The following is a 15570-nucleotide window of genomic DNA, read 5'->3' as shown; positions in this document are numbered from 1 at the left end:
CTCCCCAAGATGGCGAACGGCGGGGGCCCACTTCCGCTTCCGGTGCGAGTCGCCGGACTGGGGGGGGGGCAAGATGGCGGTGGCAATAGGGGTCCGCGGCCGGTGCGAGCTGCCGCCGTGCTCCAGTCCAGGCTGGTTCCTCAGCCTTTCCGCCTTGCTGAGTGTGGCAGCTCGAGGGGCCTTCGCCACCACGCACTGGGTCGTCACGGAGGACGGGAAGATCCAGCAGCAGGTAGCGGCCAGGGTGCCCCTCTCCGGCCGCCCGCGCCCGCCCTCGCCCGGGGGGGAAAGATTCCCCAGACCAGCCTGGCCCCTGGCTATTTGGCTCCGCCCCCAGCTTACCTTCCCGCGGTCCCGGTGTCGGGGTTCGGGCGACCCCCGCGCTCTGACCCACCCATTCCCCGCTAGTGGACTGACTCTGGCCTCTGCCGTCTGCAAGTTCTCAGGCTTCCTTCCATCCCTGGGGTCGCGCGCCGCTCGGGGAGAGTTAACCAGTGGTGAGGGGATCGAGCCCTGGGGACCTTTTCTGGTGCCCTGGCTTTAGACACCGGATTCATTATTTCTTCCCTGGTGCCTCTCGGGCCCACGCGTCACCAACCCTCCCCAAGGAAGTAGAAAGCAGGTGGCAGCGCCCGGCTGTGCGCGAGTCCCAAGGAGGTGACAGCTTCGGCCCCCCTAGGCAGTGTGTCAGCTAATGCTGCCTCCCCCAGTCTCCTCTCCCACATGCTGGCGTTCGTGTCAGGCTGGGGTGGTTTCAGCTGGGACCGTTACCCAGGTCAGCAGGGGCTCATTACAAACCGCACGCACCCTCCGTTTGCAAAGGAATGCTTGAGGATGCCTCTGGTGGCGTTGCGTACATCTTTGCAGCCGTAAACTGCCCCGGTTTCCCAGTGTTCTTCGCCCAGTTTCTTTCCTAGTACCTTTGACCCGGCCCCACAAGGAAGATATGTGATTTCTTGGAAGGTTGAATGAATTACTCAGAGGAGAGGCTGCTTTTCTTACGTAACTTTCTGATGGCCTGTATTTTGTGGATGCTGCTGATGCTTGAAGAATGCATGAGTGTGTATTCTGCTGCAGAAACTCGGTACATTTAATGACTTCCAGCACTTGAGCGCGGTCCTGTAAAGTCCAGGGAACATTTACAGAGTGACGTGTGTGCCCCATGCAATTTCATTTGGTTCGCTGGTGCGAAATGTATCAACCATTGTCCTGTGAAAGTCCGGGTTGTATGTAATGCTTGGTGATCGGAGCACAATGCCAGGCTTGCGTTTGTATAAACTGAGGTTCACATTTAGAGCCACCGTGTGATGGCAAATTCTGTCTTAAATATAATGAATGAATAAAGCAGTTTAAAAGTCAGTGTTGGTTCTGGTGAGTGGCTTTCAGTGTATATCTGAGAAAAGACTGACTTCTTTATACTGGGTGACAGGTTCTCTATACCCAAGTTATTGCATTAGAAAAAAATTCCCTTTCATGGCATACCAGGTGAGATTTAAAATACGTATGTGTGTTTCAGACATCCTAGACAACACTTACAAATTAATTTCTGACAGAAGATTGGAAATTTTTTCTGCGAGTTCTGGTTGCTTCTGTTCTGTCTCCTAGTAATGGTTTTCCCTGAGGCCCTGGTGGAGGGGGACGTGGAATTAAGTCACTCCTGCTGCTTTTGGGGGAGCCCTGTCCTATTGGCTCTTTTGCAGTATTGTTTTTGGCCACAGCTGTTTATACCCCCTGACACCGACTTCTCCTTCCCGTTTTGATGTCTTGCAGTTCAGCTGAGAAACTGGCCCGTCAGAAAAGTGAAAGCTGGTAGAAATGTAATATATGCTGAACATTGCAGTGGGAAAGTTGATTCTGATTTGGTTTTTGTTTGTTCAACACAGCCTTTCTTTGCACATGGGGTACATATGTTTTGGTGGGGAAAGGTGGGAGTTACTAGAAACTTGCTTGAGAAAGGGGTTACTAGAAACTTGCTTGAGAAATCTACAGAATCATCTGGGTCTCTTGCAAGTCACCCCTACAGTTGGTAGTTAGGCCTAAAGTTAGGAAAGCAAGATTTCTTTACTATATACACCTTTTTTTAGTGATCCTCTTCAGTGAATTGTCCAGTACTTTGCTAAATAACATTTACAGTGTTAAGTTCAGGCAACTGCAAAATTTTATACCAGAAGTAAAGTTGGTGACTACAGTGTAACAGTAAGAGGCTAGGGAAGGGAAGTTGCATTTAATCTGAGGGGAAAGCCCATGTAAATAAAGTGAGAGAGTTGAACATCAGAGTCAGCCTCTGAGTTCCACTCTGATAGTTATGCATGCATTACCCATGCTGTCTTTTCTGGCCGTAATTTGAATGATGTAGAATCAAAACCTCAATTTAGATTTTGGTTAATTATCACATTTGGATATATTTAGCAAAGAATTGAAAGATTTCTTTAGTACATTAATTTGCATATATTGCAGATGTGGGAGACCTTGGTTCCATTCCTGGGTTGGGAAGATCCCCTGGAGAAGGGAACGGCTTACCCACTCCAGTATTCTGGCCTGGAGAATTCCATGGACTAGTCCATGGGATCACAAAGAGTTGGGACATGACTGAGCAACTTTCACTTTTTCAGGTCTGTTCATACTTTCAGTAACATAACTAATTTAGTATATATGTTGTGTCTTACCGGAAATGCCAAACTCCTTGCTATTTGGTTTTGGTTTTATTTTCTGAGAGCAGTGGTATGATTTCATTTTTATTTGTTTATTTTGGCTGTGCTGCGCAGCTTCCTGGATCTCAGTTCCCTGACCAGGGACTGAACCCCGGCCACAGCAATGAAAGCTCAAAATCCTAAGCGCAAGGCTACCAGGTAACCCCGTGATTTCATTTTTAAAGTTGCCTAATGTTAGGGAAAGGGTTAAGGGCAAACTGAAATAGCAGACCTTTGCAAATACCTTTTGAAACTCTTCACCCAATATTTAAGCCTATCTAAATTAGATATAATAAGTCATTGTTTTAAGAGTGAGTGTGAAGTGCTTATCAATTAAAAATCTGAACTGCCCAAAATACAGACTTAGATAGGAACATTTTCCATCATTATAGTTCTTTTAAGTACAGTAAGCAGTATTTCCCAGAAGAAGATAACATTTATTTTGGCTTTTCTGTTTCAAGCCTTAGATGATAAAGATAGACACCCATAAGTTGCAGACTTGTAAACCTGCCGTACATATTGGAAGGCCTGGATCTGTAGAGGGATTGAAATGGGTCTTTCAGTCGGGGCAAGGAAGCGAACATTAGACTTCCTAACAGTCAAAGCTGGGACTGCTTCTGGCGGTAGCGGGTGTCTAGTACTTAGCATGGCAACTCAGGGAATTGTTCCTTTCCACAGTCCCCACTCTGTCTGGGAAGCACACCACCCATGTTTTCAGGCTCTTGTGTTTGCTGAGCTCCTGAACTCCGAGGAGCATTGTCCCGGGGTTACTGGAGCTGGGATGTGGAGAGAATGCTCCAGTACTAAGTCCATTTCCCGCTGCAGTCAGAGGACTTCTAAGAAAAGGCCCCTCCTCTCCAACTCTGTGTTTTTCTCCAAGCTCTGGGCTTTGGCATACTTCTGAACTCCTAATGTCCCTGTACCTGAAAACTAGTAAGATCCTCTCACTTTTTTTAAGCAGGAGTCCTTAACTTGTGATCTATGGGCTTGAGGTATGAGATTTTATTATCTAGTTACTAGGAGGATCTCCAGTGTAATCAGGCCAGTGGATCTTTTATATGACTTCAAGATAAATTTTTTGTTTGTTTCATTTTGACAATTGTTTTTGTTTAATTACTAGTATGGAGACACTATTTTCTTTTTTAATCAAAAGTGTCTAGCAATTCAACAGCATTGAAGGTGAAATAAGCTTTTGTGAATAAGCCTAAGAACCTCTGGGGTTCAACCCCTGGGTCAGGAAGATCCCCTGGAGTAGGAAGTGGCAATCTACTCCAGTATTCTTGCCTGGAAGATTCGATGGACAGAGGAGCCTGGCAGGCTACTGTCCATGGGGTTGCAAAGAGTCAGAAGCAACTGAGTGCACGCACACACACGCACACACACACACACACCCCACACACACACCCCCCCCACCTGTCATGTCACTTTGGAAAAATTTTTGCATTATTTTCCAAATTAGCAGCTTAGAGATCAGCTTTTGAAATGTTACCAGTTGTGGACTTACTGAATCAAGAATTTGAACTTCTAGCACAGGGTTTATTACCTCTGATAGCGTCTTTGTAAATAGAAGTCTTAAAAACTTAAAAATTTAGAGTATCAACCCTTGGCATTTTAAATTTGGAAAAAATTCTTAAACAGTATATGGTACAACACCTAGGAAAGTCACCCAAAGACATTGTTGAATGGCATTTAGTGGTAGCAAGAAGTAAAGATGTATTTATTTGTGGTAATGTGAAAGTGAGCAATTTATGCAGTTTAAAGTGGTTTGGTTTCTCTTAACCTTTGTAAGGAAAAGGCCAATGGCACCCCACTCCAGTACTCTTGCCTGGAAAATCCCATGGATGGAGCAGCCTGGTAGGCTGCAGTCCATGGGGTCGCTGAGAGTCGGGCACGACTGAGCAACTTCACTTTTACTTTTCACTTTCATGCACTGGAGAAGGAAATGGCAACCCACTCCAGTGTTCTTGCCTGGAGAATCCCAGGGACGGGGGAACCTGGTGGGCTGCCGTCTATGGGGTCGCACAGAGTCGGACACGACTGAAGTGACTTAGCAGCAGCAGCAGCAACCTTTGTAACACCTACAAAGGAAGGAACATAAAGAAAAATAAAAGCAAATGAAGTAAATGTCTTCTCTTTTCCAGTTTGCTTTACCTTTGCAGAATGTTTTATGATAACTTTAAATTGGGGGTGGGTGAATAGAGAAGGTTCCCAATACGTGTGAGTTAATTTGGGGTCACTTAATCATTCTGCCTCTTATCAAGGGGCTGTCTTCAGAGTTCAGGTCATTTTAACTGCTCAGAACAAATAAGGCTTCCTACAAAATGAATACTCTGAAGCTTAGCAAACTTGGCAAAGAACAGCTGATGAGCAACTATTTCAGCAACTATAATATAACCTGAGGAAGAGCTATTATATTTAGTTGGACAAACTGGCTAAATATTTACTGATCTTTACTAACTTGTAAGTGAAGGAGTGGTTTAATTTTGGTCTCATGTTAAGTGATTTGGTTAATCTGGGAGAGAGCATCCGTATGGTACTGTGGAGCTAACAACTTCGTTTCAGTGCTTTTCAAAACGGAACCCATCTTTTTGACATAGAGCACAGTTTCTGTGTTTTTACACTTCAGGGGTTTACTTGGACCTAGAGGTCATGCTGGTTAGTTACTAACTAGCCAGGCACCTGCCAAACCTTTGGAATTTATCCTTGATATTGACATCAAAGTGATTCTTATTCAATCCATCTTTTAAAGTTATTTCCCACAATTATTTTCCTTCTTATAAATTAGCCAGGTGTTAACTGTTTTTATCCGGGAGAGTAGTTATAGCTTGGAAATATGCAGAGATAAATTATAGCTCTAAGTTCAGTTCAGTCTCTCAGTCGTGTCCGACTCTTTGCGACCCCATGGGCTGCAGCACGCCAGGCTTCCCTGTCCATCACCAACTCCCGGAGCTTACTTAAACTCATGTCCATCTAGTCGGTGAAGCCATCCGACCATCTCATCCTCTGTCGTCCCCTTCTCCTCCTGCCTTAATCATCCCCAGCATCAAGATCTTAATGAGTCAGTTCTTCACATCAGGTGGCCAAAGTGTTAGAGCTTCAGCTTCAGCATCGATCCTTCCAATACATATTCAGGACTGATTTCCTTTAGGATGGACTGATTAGATCTCCTTGCAGTCCAAGGGACTCTCAAGAGTCTTCTCCAACACCACAGTTCAAAAGCATCAATTCTTCCGAGCTCAACTTTCTTTACAGTCCAACTCTCACATCCATACATGACTACTGGAAAAACCATAGCCTTGACTGGATGGACCTTTGTTGGCAAAGTAATGTCTCTGCTTTTTAATATGCTTTCTAGGTTGGTCATAGCTTTAAGTACTTCTCCCAGTTATTTGTTGAACAAATATTTATTGACGGCTTCCTTTTTTCATCAGCCCACAGTGCTTTGAAGGGTATGTCCTTTTCCACTGGCTATAATTCTCATTTTTTTCTTAGGAGGTGAGCAGAGCACACCTCCTTCTTGAGCCATTTTTGGGGGTCAGGGGGCTCTTCCACCTCTGCTTATCTTCTAGATCCATGGCTTTCAAACTTGACTATGCACAGAAATAATCCGAGGTGCCTGCTTAGGATGCTGACTCCCAGGTTGCTGAGAGTGTCTGATTCAGTAGGTTGATGGTGAAGCCAAGATCTTTACATTTTAATCAAACTTCTCAGGAGGTTATGGTGCAGATGGGTCACCGAACATTTTGAGAAATTCAGTTTTAGATCTTGCTCTTCTTTTCCCTTTTTTTGCAGGCTTCTCTTTTACTCTTTGCATATACCTGGGCAATCTCATCCTTTCCCAGCACTTCAGTTGCCATATATTTGCTGGGGATATCTACATTTATTTCTACAACTCAGATTTTCTTCTCCAGAGTTATAAATTCAAGACTTCTGTGTTAACTCCATGTTGAATGTCCTCTATGCACTTCAAGGTTATTGTTCCCAAATCTTAACTGTTTTACACCTACACCTGTGTGATGCCCTGTTTTCCCAAACTTAATAAAAGATGCCGCATTCGCCATCTACCACTACCACTGTTACCATCAGACAAATAAGTAGTATTTTTCTAGTCATCCTTTTCAATTTCTCCCTCTTTCTTACCAGCATTTTTCAATTCTATTTCCTAATTATATCCTGCTTCTTTCCATAGCCACTACCGTTGCTCTAATTCTCGCTGCCTGATTAATTGCTGTAACTTCCTAACTGTTCTCCCTGCTTCTAGGCCTGTCCTGCTTCCAGTCCATTTTCTCCACGATGCAATTAGAATAATCTTTTAAAACCTTGGACTTCCCTGGTGGCTCAGATGGTAAAACGTCTTCCTACAACGCGGGAGACCCGGTTTGATCCCTGAGTCGGAAAGATCCTGGAGAAGGAAATGGCAACCCACTCCAACCTTCTTTGGTTTTTTTTGTTTGTTTGTTTGTTTGTTTGTTTAAAAATTCGAGTTACAAAATTGATGTGTGGCATTGCAAAAATAAATGCCCAACACTATGGGAGTATATAAAGTCACAAAATGAAGCCCTCCTACCTCTACTCATTATTACTCCCCAAGAAAAAACACCTTTAAAACAGATGAGTACATACCCCAGAATATGGTTCAAATTCGTTAACGTGTCTTGAAGTCTGGCCTTTCCTTCTCTCTGGCCTGTCTCTGTTCATCCTTGAGGGCCCCACTCTCACGTCCAAAGGTACACGCATAACACACTTAGCCATGCTTAACTGTTTTGTCAGTATCCCCAAATATACTCTGCTCTCACTTGCTTCTGGGTCTTTGTACATGGTCTTCCCCGCAAATGTCTCAATCCCCCTAACTCACACTCTTCATAACTTAAACATCAATTCCTCAGGGATGCTTCTGTGATGTGCAGATTGGAGTAAGCTGTTCTCTCAAGGAGTTTTCAGAGCATCCTGCATTCCCTTGTGAAAGCATCTGCCCTGCCGTGTTTTGTCTGTTCACTTTTGTAAATGTCCTTCTAGACTACTGTATGCTCCATGAAGGGAGTAGCTGTATTCATCTTCTCTGCAACTCCAGTATCTGTTGAATGGATGATGTAAGGAAGCATGAGAAGTGGTTCCTACTTTTTAGATATTTACCATTGTATGAATGAAGCCTCACAATACTCACTAGTGTGGTAATCATCTGGGGACTAGCCTAAAGGAAGCCTCACACCTCCCAGGAGAGCTTTAAATCTGAGTAACCCATCAGTGCGTCAGCCCCAAGGCCTTCAGAGACCTGCTGTACACAGGTGAGATCCATAATTTCAGAGATTGCTCCTGCCTCTCTGTTGGGGTCAGACTGTGTGTGCAAGAGAAGTCATCCACTCATCGCTGACATGACATTTGAAAGGTCAGCACTTGCTCAGTCATTAAAAGTAGGAAGAAGCGACAGGAAACTTGATTAACAAGAAAAGCAGAAAAAGAATTGGAAAGGGCTGAGGCGAAGTAGATGGGAACTGGCAGCTGCACTGTTGACGACGGGTTAGATCAGCCGTGGGGTCAGCAGTTGTTGCAGTTGAGAAGCAGCGCTGGGGGAAGTGAACACAAGGCACTCTGACAGCCAGAAATAAGAGGACTTGCCAGCAGGTCAGGTCAAAAATTAGAACAGCTTTGCACTCCATGGTGTGGGGAGCTGGGTGTGGGCAGGGCCTGCATCTCAGCTGTGCTCCACGGTGGCAAGAGCAAGGGGAATCCCTCTGCCAGCAGACTCGTCCCCTCCTCTTCATATGGGTCTCCTTTAAGCCCCTTCCGATCGGTCCCCCATCCCCACCACTCTTGTCAAAACTCCCAGGGCCTTCCATATTGCCACAGTCAGTGCTCAGTTCACAGGCGTCTTTCTCAGCCTCTTAGCAGCCCAGCAGTTGTCCTCAGACTTCATCAAACTGTTTTTTTTAACATGACTTTCAGAGCATATATTCCTGATTTTCCTTCTAAGTCCCCGCCACAAGCGCTTATTCTTTTCTGCTGAATTCCTTTTTGGTTTGCTAGTCTTAAATATTGGGGTGCCCCATTTCTTCCCCCTGCGCGTGTGCCCACCAGACGATCTGATGCCGTCCCGTGGCATCCAGCGTTACATCTGCAGCCCCTGGACCCTATCTGCAGTCTCTCCCTGAACTCCAGGTTCGTGCAGCCAACTGCCTACTCAGCCTCTCCACCTAACGGGCGAATAGACACCACACGTGTACCCAGTCCTGAATTGAGCTCTTGATTTCTTGCCCCACCACACCTGTTACCAGATGGTTCATGCTCCCAAATCTTGGTATTGTCCTTAACTCTGTTCTCTCACATCTCATACCCAGTCTGTCGGCAACCTCTCAGCTCCTGAAATGCATTCTGAATCCTGTCGGGTCGGCCCCCCTCTGCCTTCACAGGCCTGGTGCAGACCATTGTCTTCTCTGCTGAACCTCTGCAGTAACTGCCTAATGGGTCTCCTTTCTCTGTTCTCCCCAGAGCAACCAAAATGATCTTTTAAAAGGAGGTTTTGGTCATGCCACTCCTTGAGGGGTCTTGGGGGAAGGGAAGCAAAGAGTCTCAGAAAATATTCAGTGGTTTCCCGTCACACTTAAACAATAAAACCTAGTTCTCAGCAGGGACTGCAGGCCCGCAGGACCTGGGCCCTGGCTTCTGGCCGCCTCTCTGCCCTGGCTGCTCTCCTTGTGTGCCATGTTTCGGTCATACTGGACTTCAGGTGGTTCTCAGAGTACCAAGTTCACTTGTTTCGGGTTGGCCAAGGCCTTTGCCTCTGCTCCTTCTCCTACCTGAAACACTTTTCTGCAGACATCGGCATGGCTCATCCTTTCTCTTCTTTCAGGCCTCTGTTCTCATGTCACCCATTTCTGACCAAACTGTCTAAAACAGCATCTCTTTCCATCACTCTGTCTTCTTTACATTTCTTCGTAGTATTTATCACTGGCACTGTATTGTAACATATACTTTATTGCTTGTCTTCAAGAAGAACATAATAAGCTCTATGAAGGCAACAACTTTGTTCAGTAAAGTAACCCAGTGCTTAAAACAAGGCCCTGATTCATGATGCACACTCAGGAAACACTGAAGAAGTGAAAGAGAGAGTATATGCATGTCTGTGTGTGCAGGCAGTAATTACTCCTGTGTTAGCTCTCGCATCTCATATTGACATACTGAAGGGCCACCATTGCTTTAATAGTCTGGAGGAGGAAGTGCATTTCTGTAACAGAGGCAAGCTGATTCACTCATTCTCCCCATTACTCGTGAAAGGTCTGGACAGCCTAAGAATTTTTTAAGCACATGGTATCTCTAACCCAGAATTGTAAAATGATGCCTCAGATAATCTACTTTCCTATTGGCTATTTTGGGTATTTTACTTCTCCAACCTTATGATACACTCGAAGAACTCATATTTGAGATTGTGACATTTGTGTGTGTGCATAGTTGCTCAGTCGTGTCCAGCCTCTTGCAGCTCTGCAGAATGTAGCCTGCCAGGCTCCTCTGTCCATGGGAATTTTCAGGCAAGAATACTGAACTGGGTTGCCATCTCCTCCTCCAGAGGATCTTCCCAGCTCAGGGGTCAAACCTGGGTCTCCTGCATTGCAGGCGGATTCTTTACTGTACCCTGAGCCGTTGGGGAAGCCCCTGCGACATTATTTAAGTTAATTGAATATTGTATAAGTTTAGGTAAGTCACTTTATATTTTGCTTTCAAGACATACTATTAGGAATTCACACTGTTGTGCTTCCCATGTTTGTTTAGTCAGTAGTAACTACTTCATGAGTCTAACTTTTGAAAAGAACTCACTTATATATTTACTAACATTTTCAGCCTTCATTTTCTCTCTGAGGAACTTAGGTATTTCAGTTAAAATCAGGTGACTGGCAAGAGGCCCTGCCCCCAAAGCTCAAGCCTTTCCACCTTCAGTCTGATTGCTTGGTGGGGAGTCGAAATGGGTAGTTAATCTTTAGTAGAACCCAAGAGAGCAGTCCATGACAAAAGTGGTCAGTTGGAGTCAGGAGAGTTTTTGTTGGAGCAAGTATTTGCCGAGTGCTTCTTGTGTGTCCATTCCTGCTTTTGGCACGTTTGGGTCACCCATTCAGCACGCGCTTGGGTGCCTTTTGTGTTAGGAACTTGAAATGTAGCTGTGAGGGAGATAAAGTCCCTGCCTTAACGGAGTTTGCGTTTTGTACAGTCATACATGGAAGTGACTCTTAATTTAGGATATCAACAGGTAACTTTCATTGTCATAAAAGCCATTTAATGTCTGTAATTCACGGAACCCTTTACCAAATGTTTTCATGCTCATTATCTCATTTTGTCATTATACAGACTCAGGAAAATGTGGTACTGTTCTTCTGTTAAAGAAATTTAGACAGAATGTGGTTAAATTATTTGCCTGAGGCCATGCAGGTAGGAAGTGGCAGTATGAATTCAAGCTCAGATCAGATTCTAAACCCTGTTCTCTTTTCTACAGTGCTAAACATTGCTACTGACATAAAGAAAAATATTTCTGTAGTTTTATTTGTAAAACAAATGCTCATCAAAATTTTAAATTTTGTTTAAATTTTTTTTAGTTTTAAAATTGAATTAAAGACTATAAAATATGTGATAATTTAAAGTTTTTCACACTATATGTTATAAAGTGAAAAGTTAAAATTTCATAACTACCCATAGTCTCTCTTCTGGAAACAACTAGAATTGTTTGTGTATTCTTCCCTAAAGTTTCTGTGCATTTGCAAACACAATTTTTTTAAAAAAAATACGAAACTAGAAACATTTGGTCTCACTGTTAGCTTTTATTCACTTCATAAGACTTAGACATCTGTCCATATCAGAAATAGAAGGCTACCCTTTTCTCTCTTAAGCATGGATAGTATTGGGTTGTATGGATGTTCTGTAATTTATTTAAGGAGTTCCCTCATGATGGACATTTAGATTGTTTCCATATTTTTACTACTACAGACATTCTTGCAGAAGGTGAACATGCAAATACATTCATCTTTGCAGGATTCCCTGCATATATTGAGTGTATTTGTAAGATAAACTCTATGAAGTGGAGTTTCCTGGTTCTAAAAATGCATATATTTAATTTTCTTAGATTTGCTAAATTGTTCTCCTAGTGGACTGTGTCAACAGTGTCAAAAAAATTTCATAATCCAGTTCTAGTGAAAGACCTCTAATCTGTCCATTGCCTTTAGCTAAACAGTGTTGTGACCATCAGTGGAAATAAGAACAGAAAGGGACCTTCAGTTAGATTTTTTTATCTTCATAGACAAAATTAAACCTTTGTCATTAATGTTTATTTCACAGTTGCTGGGACTGCAATAAAAGAGATTAGTCAAGCTGACTTATTTCCCCCCACAGTTAATACTACCACTATTTTGGTGAATAATCAAGATGAATTTTTTTCAATTGTCTCTTGTAGACTATCATTTTCTAGTACGAAATAGAGTAATTTCCCGGCCATTGAGTTTGCCATCATCTGAATAATGATAAAGTTACTAAGGTTTCTTTTCTGGCCCTGATTTTAGTTTTCCAATATTTGATTGGCAAATCTGTCTTAGCTTTTTGTTGTCCAGTCACTAAGTCGTGTCAGACTCTTTGTGACCCCATGGACTGCGGCAGGCCAGGCTTCCCTGTCCTTCCCTCTCTCCCAGAGCTTGCTCAAACTCATGTCCGTTGAGTCGGTGATGCTGCCTAACCGTCTTGTCCTCTGTTGCCGCCTTCTCCTCCTGTGCTGTCTTTTCCCAGCTTGTCTTAGCTTGGGCTACCATAACAAAATGCCATAACTGGTGGCTTAGACAGCCAAGGTTTATTTTCTCACAGTTCTGAAGGCTGAAATCCAAGATCAGGGAACTAGCATGGTTGCGTTCTAGTGAGAGCTCTCTTTCTGGCTTGCAAACAGCTACATCTTCCTCCTCCCTCTGATGGCAGAGAAAGAGAGAAAGCAAGCTCTCTGGTATCTCCTTAAGCTTACAGGAGCACCACTCCCATCATGAGGACCCCAGTCTCAGTTGTCGTTGAGTCGTTCAGTGGTGTTTGACTCTTTTGCAACCCCATGGACTGTAGCCTGCCGAGCTCCTCTGTCCGTGGGATTTCCCAGCCAAGGATACTGGAGTGAGTGACCATTTCCTTCTCCAGGGAATTTTCCCAACCCAGGGATTGAACCCGAATCTCCTGCATTGACAGGTGAATCCTTTACCACTGAGCCATCAGGGAAGGCCCCCAGCCTCATGACCCGCCATCTAAATCCAATTACCTCCCAAATGTCCAGTCTCCGGTTACCACTTTATTGGGAATTAGGGCTTCTCCCTGTGAATTTATGAGGAGGGACACGGTTCAATCCATAGCTACCCTCTGGTGCACATGTTTTTTTCATCACCATAGTGCCTGGCGTTATGTCTGGTACTTAGTGGGTTTTTGTGTGAGTTTTCTATTGCTGTCATTAAAAATTACCACAAATTGAGTGGCTTAAAACAGCACAGATTTATTTATTATCTCACAGTCCTGTAGGTGTTTCACTGGGCTAAAATCAAAGGGACAGCAGCACTGCCTGTCTTTGTGGAGTATAGTTATAGGGGAAAGTTCATTTCCTTGCTTTTTCCAGTTTCTGGAAACCACCTGTAGTCCTCAGCTGCCAATCCCATTTTATTGCATCTTCAAAGCCAGCAACCTTGCATCCCTCTCTGTGACCTTCCTCTTCCACTTTTAAGGACCCTGTAATTACATTGGGCCCACCTGTTGCATAATCCAGGTGACACTCTCTAGCTTGCTCAGTTCAAGTAATCTGACTAGCAGCCTTAACTCAATCAGCGACCTTAATTCCCTTTGCCTTGTATCCTAACATGTTCACACATTCTGGGGATTAGCACATGGACATCTTTGTTGAATCATTCTGTGTTTCGTATTTTCTGCCGGAAAGAAAAACCACTTCTGAGTTAGTTATGCATCCACTCTAAGTGTACAGCTACATTCTTTCTGTATGTGTTTACAAGAATATCATAAGTACACAAGTAAATATTCATGATCCTGCTGTCCTGATCCAGTGTTTCATTTCCTCTCTTGTAAGGTTATAAGTTGTCTACTTTATTCATTATGTTGTTTGTATATTCTTTGGTGAAGTAAAGCAGGAAATGTAGACTGATGGCTCTTACAAGAAGTTGTTCTTAGTTGCTCTCGTTAAAAATGGTTACTTGCTAATCAGTTGAGAAAATGGTGATTGACATGAATGCTCTAACGAGATGGTCAGATCTAGATTACAGCTGTATATTTAATACTTCAAATACCTAGATTATTTTATGTGAGTTTAAGTATTTACAACTATGTCTTCCAAGAACTGAAAATGATAAAGTAAAATCTAATTGAGGGTAACTTCAAAAAATAGGGATATCAGGCCATAAAAATTCATGTAATGGTCAGGATTCAACATTTTTAGTTATTTAAGTTGAATTTTAGTTTGGTAACTTGGTGTTCTATAAAATTGAGGCTGGTTTTTAATTTTTTATTAAAATACTCTACAAGTACTCTTGAGAGTGGGAAAAAAGTCATCTTTAATAAAAATTTACTTTTGAATCTTGACAGTTCATAGCAGTAGCATTTTATTAATCTGATACAATTACATTTTTGCAGTAAGAGGTCTAGAAAATGTTACATTTTTTGGCAATTATTACAGCCAGGAAGTTGTGTAAGTCTCTCTTAAGAGTCGAGGCTAAACTGGTATTTTGTGAACTTAAACTTCTCTAGACCTGAAAGTTCACGATAGTTAGACTTGAATTCTGAAGAGAGAATGCAATGCAAAGTTCAGCAACAGGCTTTTCTACCTCTCATTGCATCCCTCCAGAACTCTTCGTGCTTGCAACTGCGTGAACCTGACACGGGTCACAAAGGTGAGGGCTCCTCAGGCCATCATTTAAAAATGACAGTGAACTAGATTTGAGATAAGAATACAAATTTGAGGGGAGAAAGGAATAAGAAAATACAGTAGATACTGTCTTTTTGAGTGTTTGGTCCCATGTCTATTAGAGGAATTTTTTTCTCTGAGAATATATAAGGAAAAGCTAAAGATTATTTTTCAGATCTGAACTTATACTTGTCATTACAGTTCTTTTTTTAATACAAGAAGACATGTTGCATAGCACTATATAAAGTTTCATTTTAACAAGATGACCTGTTCATAGCTCTTTAAAGAAAAGAAATACTTTATAAATTTAAGTATACATGTTCACTGTAGAAAAGCTCAGAAAACACAAACCAGAAGAGAATAATCATCCAGCTAGAAACCACCATTCATAAAATGTGATGTATAACCTGTCAGATGGATTTTAAAAAAGAAAAACTTTTTATAAGTGTATAAAAGGCAAAAATACATATGCCAACAAAGAAATTAAAATATATTCATGCTTTTCTTGTGTTTCTGAATGTGTAGAAACTCAGTTACTGTTGTTATAAATTTCAGCTGATTCAACTATTCTGGAGAAAAGCTAGTAAAAAATACAACTTTTAGAAGCCAATCCCTGTAACTTAACAATCCCCATTCTGGGAAGGAAACAATTTAATAGCTATTCGAAAAATTTAGGGGCTTCCCTGGTAGCTTAGTTAGGAAAGAATCCATCCGCAATGCAGAAGACCCCAGTTGATTCCTGGGTCGGAAAGATCTGCTGGTGAAAGGATAGGCTGCCCACTCCAGTATTCTTGGGCTTCCCTGGTGTTTCAGCTGGTAAAGAATCCACCTGCAATGTGGGAGAACTGGGTTCAATCCCTGGGTTGGGAAGATCTCCTGGAGAAGGGAAAGGCTACCCACTCCAGTATTCTGGCCTGAAGAATTCCATGGACCATATAATCCGTGGGTTTGCAAAGAGTCAGACATGACTGAGTG

At 42.9% G+C, this 15570-nt stretch overlaps 1 protein-coding gene across 3 annotated transcripts in view; it reads left to right on the top strand.

Moving 5' to 3' along the window:
- The first annotated feature begins 45 nt into the window (after window positions 1-45).
- TTC17 (tetratricopeptide repeat domain 17) overlaps window positions 46-15570 on the top strand; it is a 116176-nt gene continuing 100651 nt past the window's right edge. For all 3 annotated transcript variants that reach the window (XM_065944430.1, XM_065944429.1, XM_065944431.1), the window contains exon 1: window positions 46-232. In XM_065944430.1, the coding sequence (XP_065800502.1) occupies window positions 74-232 (159 nt within the window). In that variant the 5' untranslated portion in view covers window positions 46-73. The remainder of the gene's footprint in view (window positions 233-15570) is intronic.

The sequence above is a fragment of the Muntiacus reevesi genome, chromosome 9 (assembly GCF_963930625.1).
Source record: "Muntiacus reevesi chromosome 9, mMunRee1.1, whole genome shotgun sequence".
Lineage (NCBI taxonomy): Eukaryota > Metazoa > Chordata > Mammalia > Artiodactyla > Cervidae > Muntiacus > Muntiacus reevesi.
Note: the sequence above shows the minus strand (reverse complement) of the source record. Positions and strands in the feature narration are given on the sequence as shown.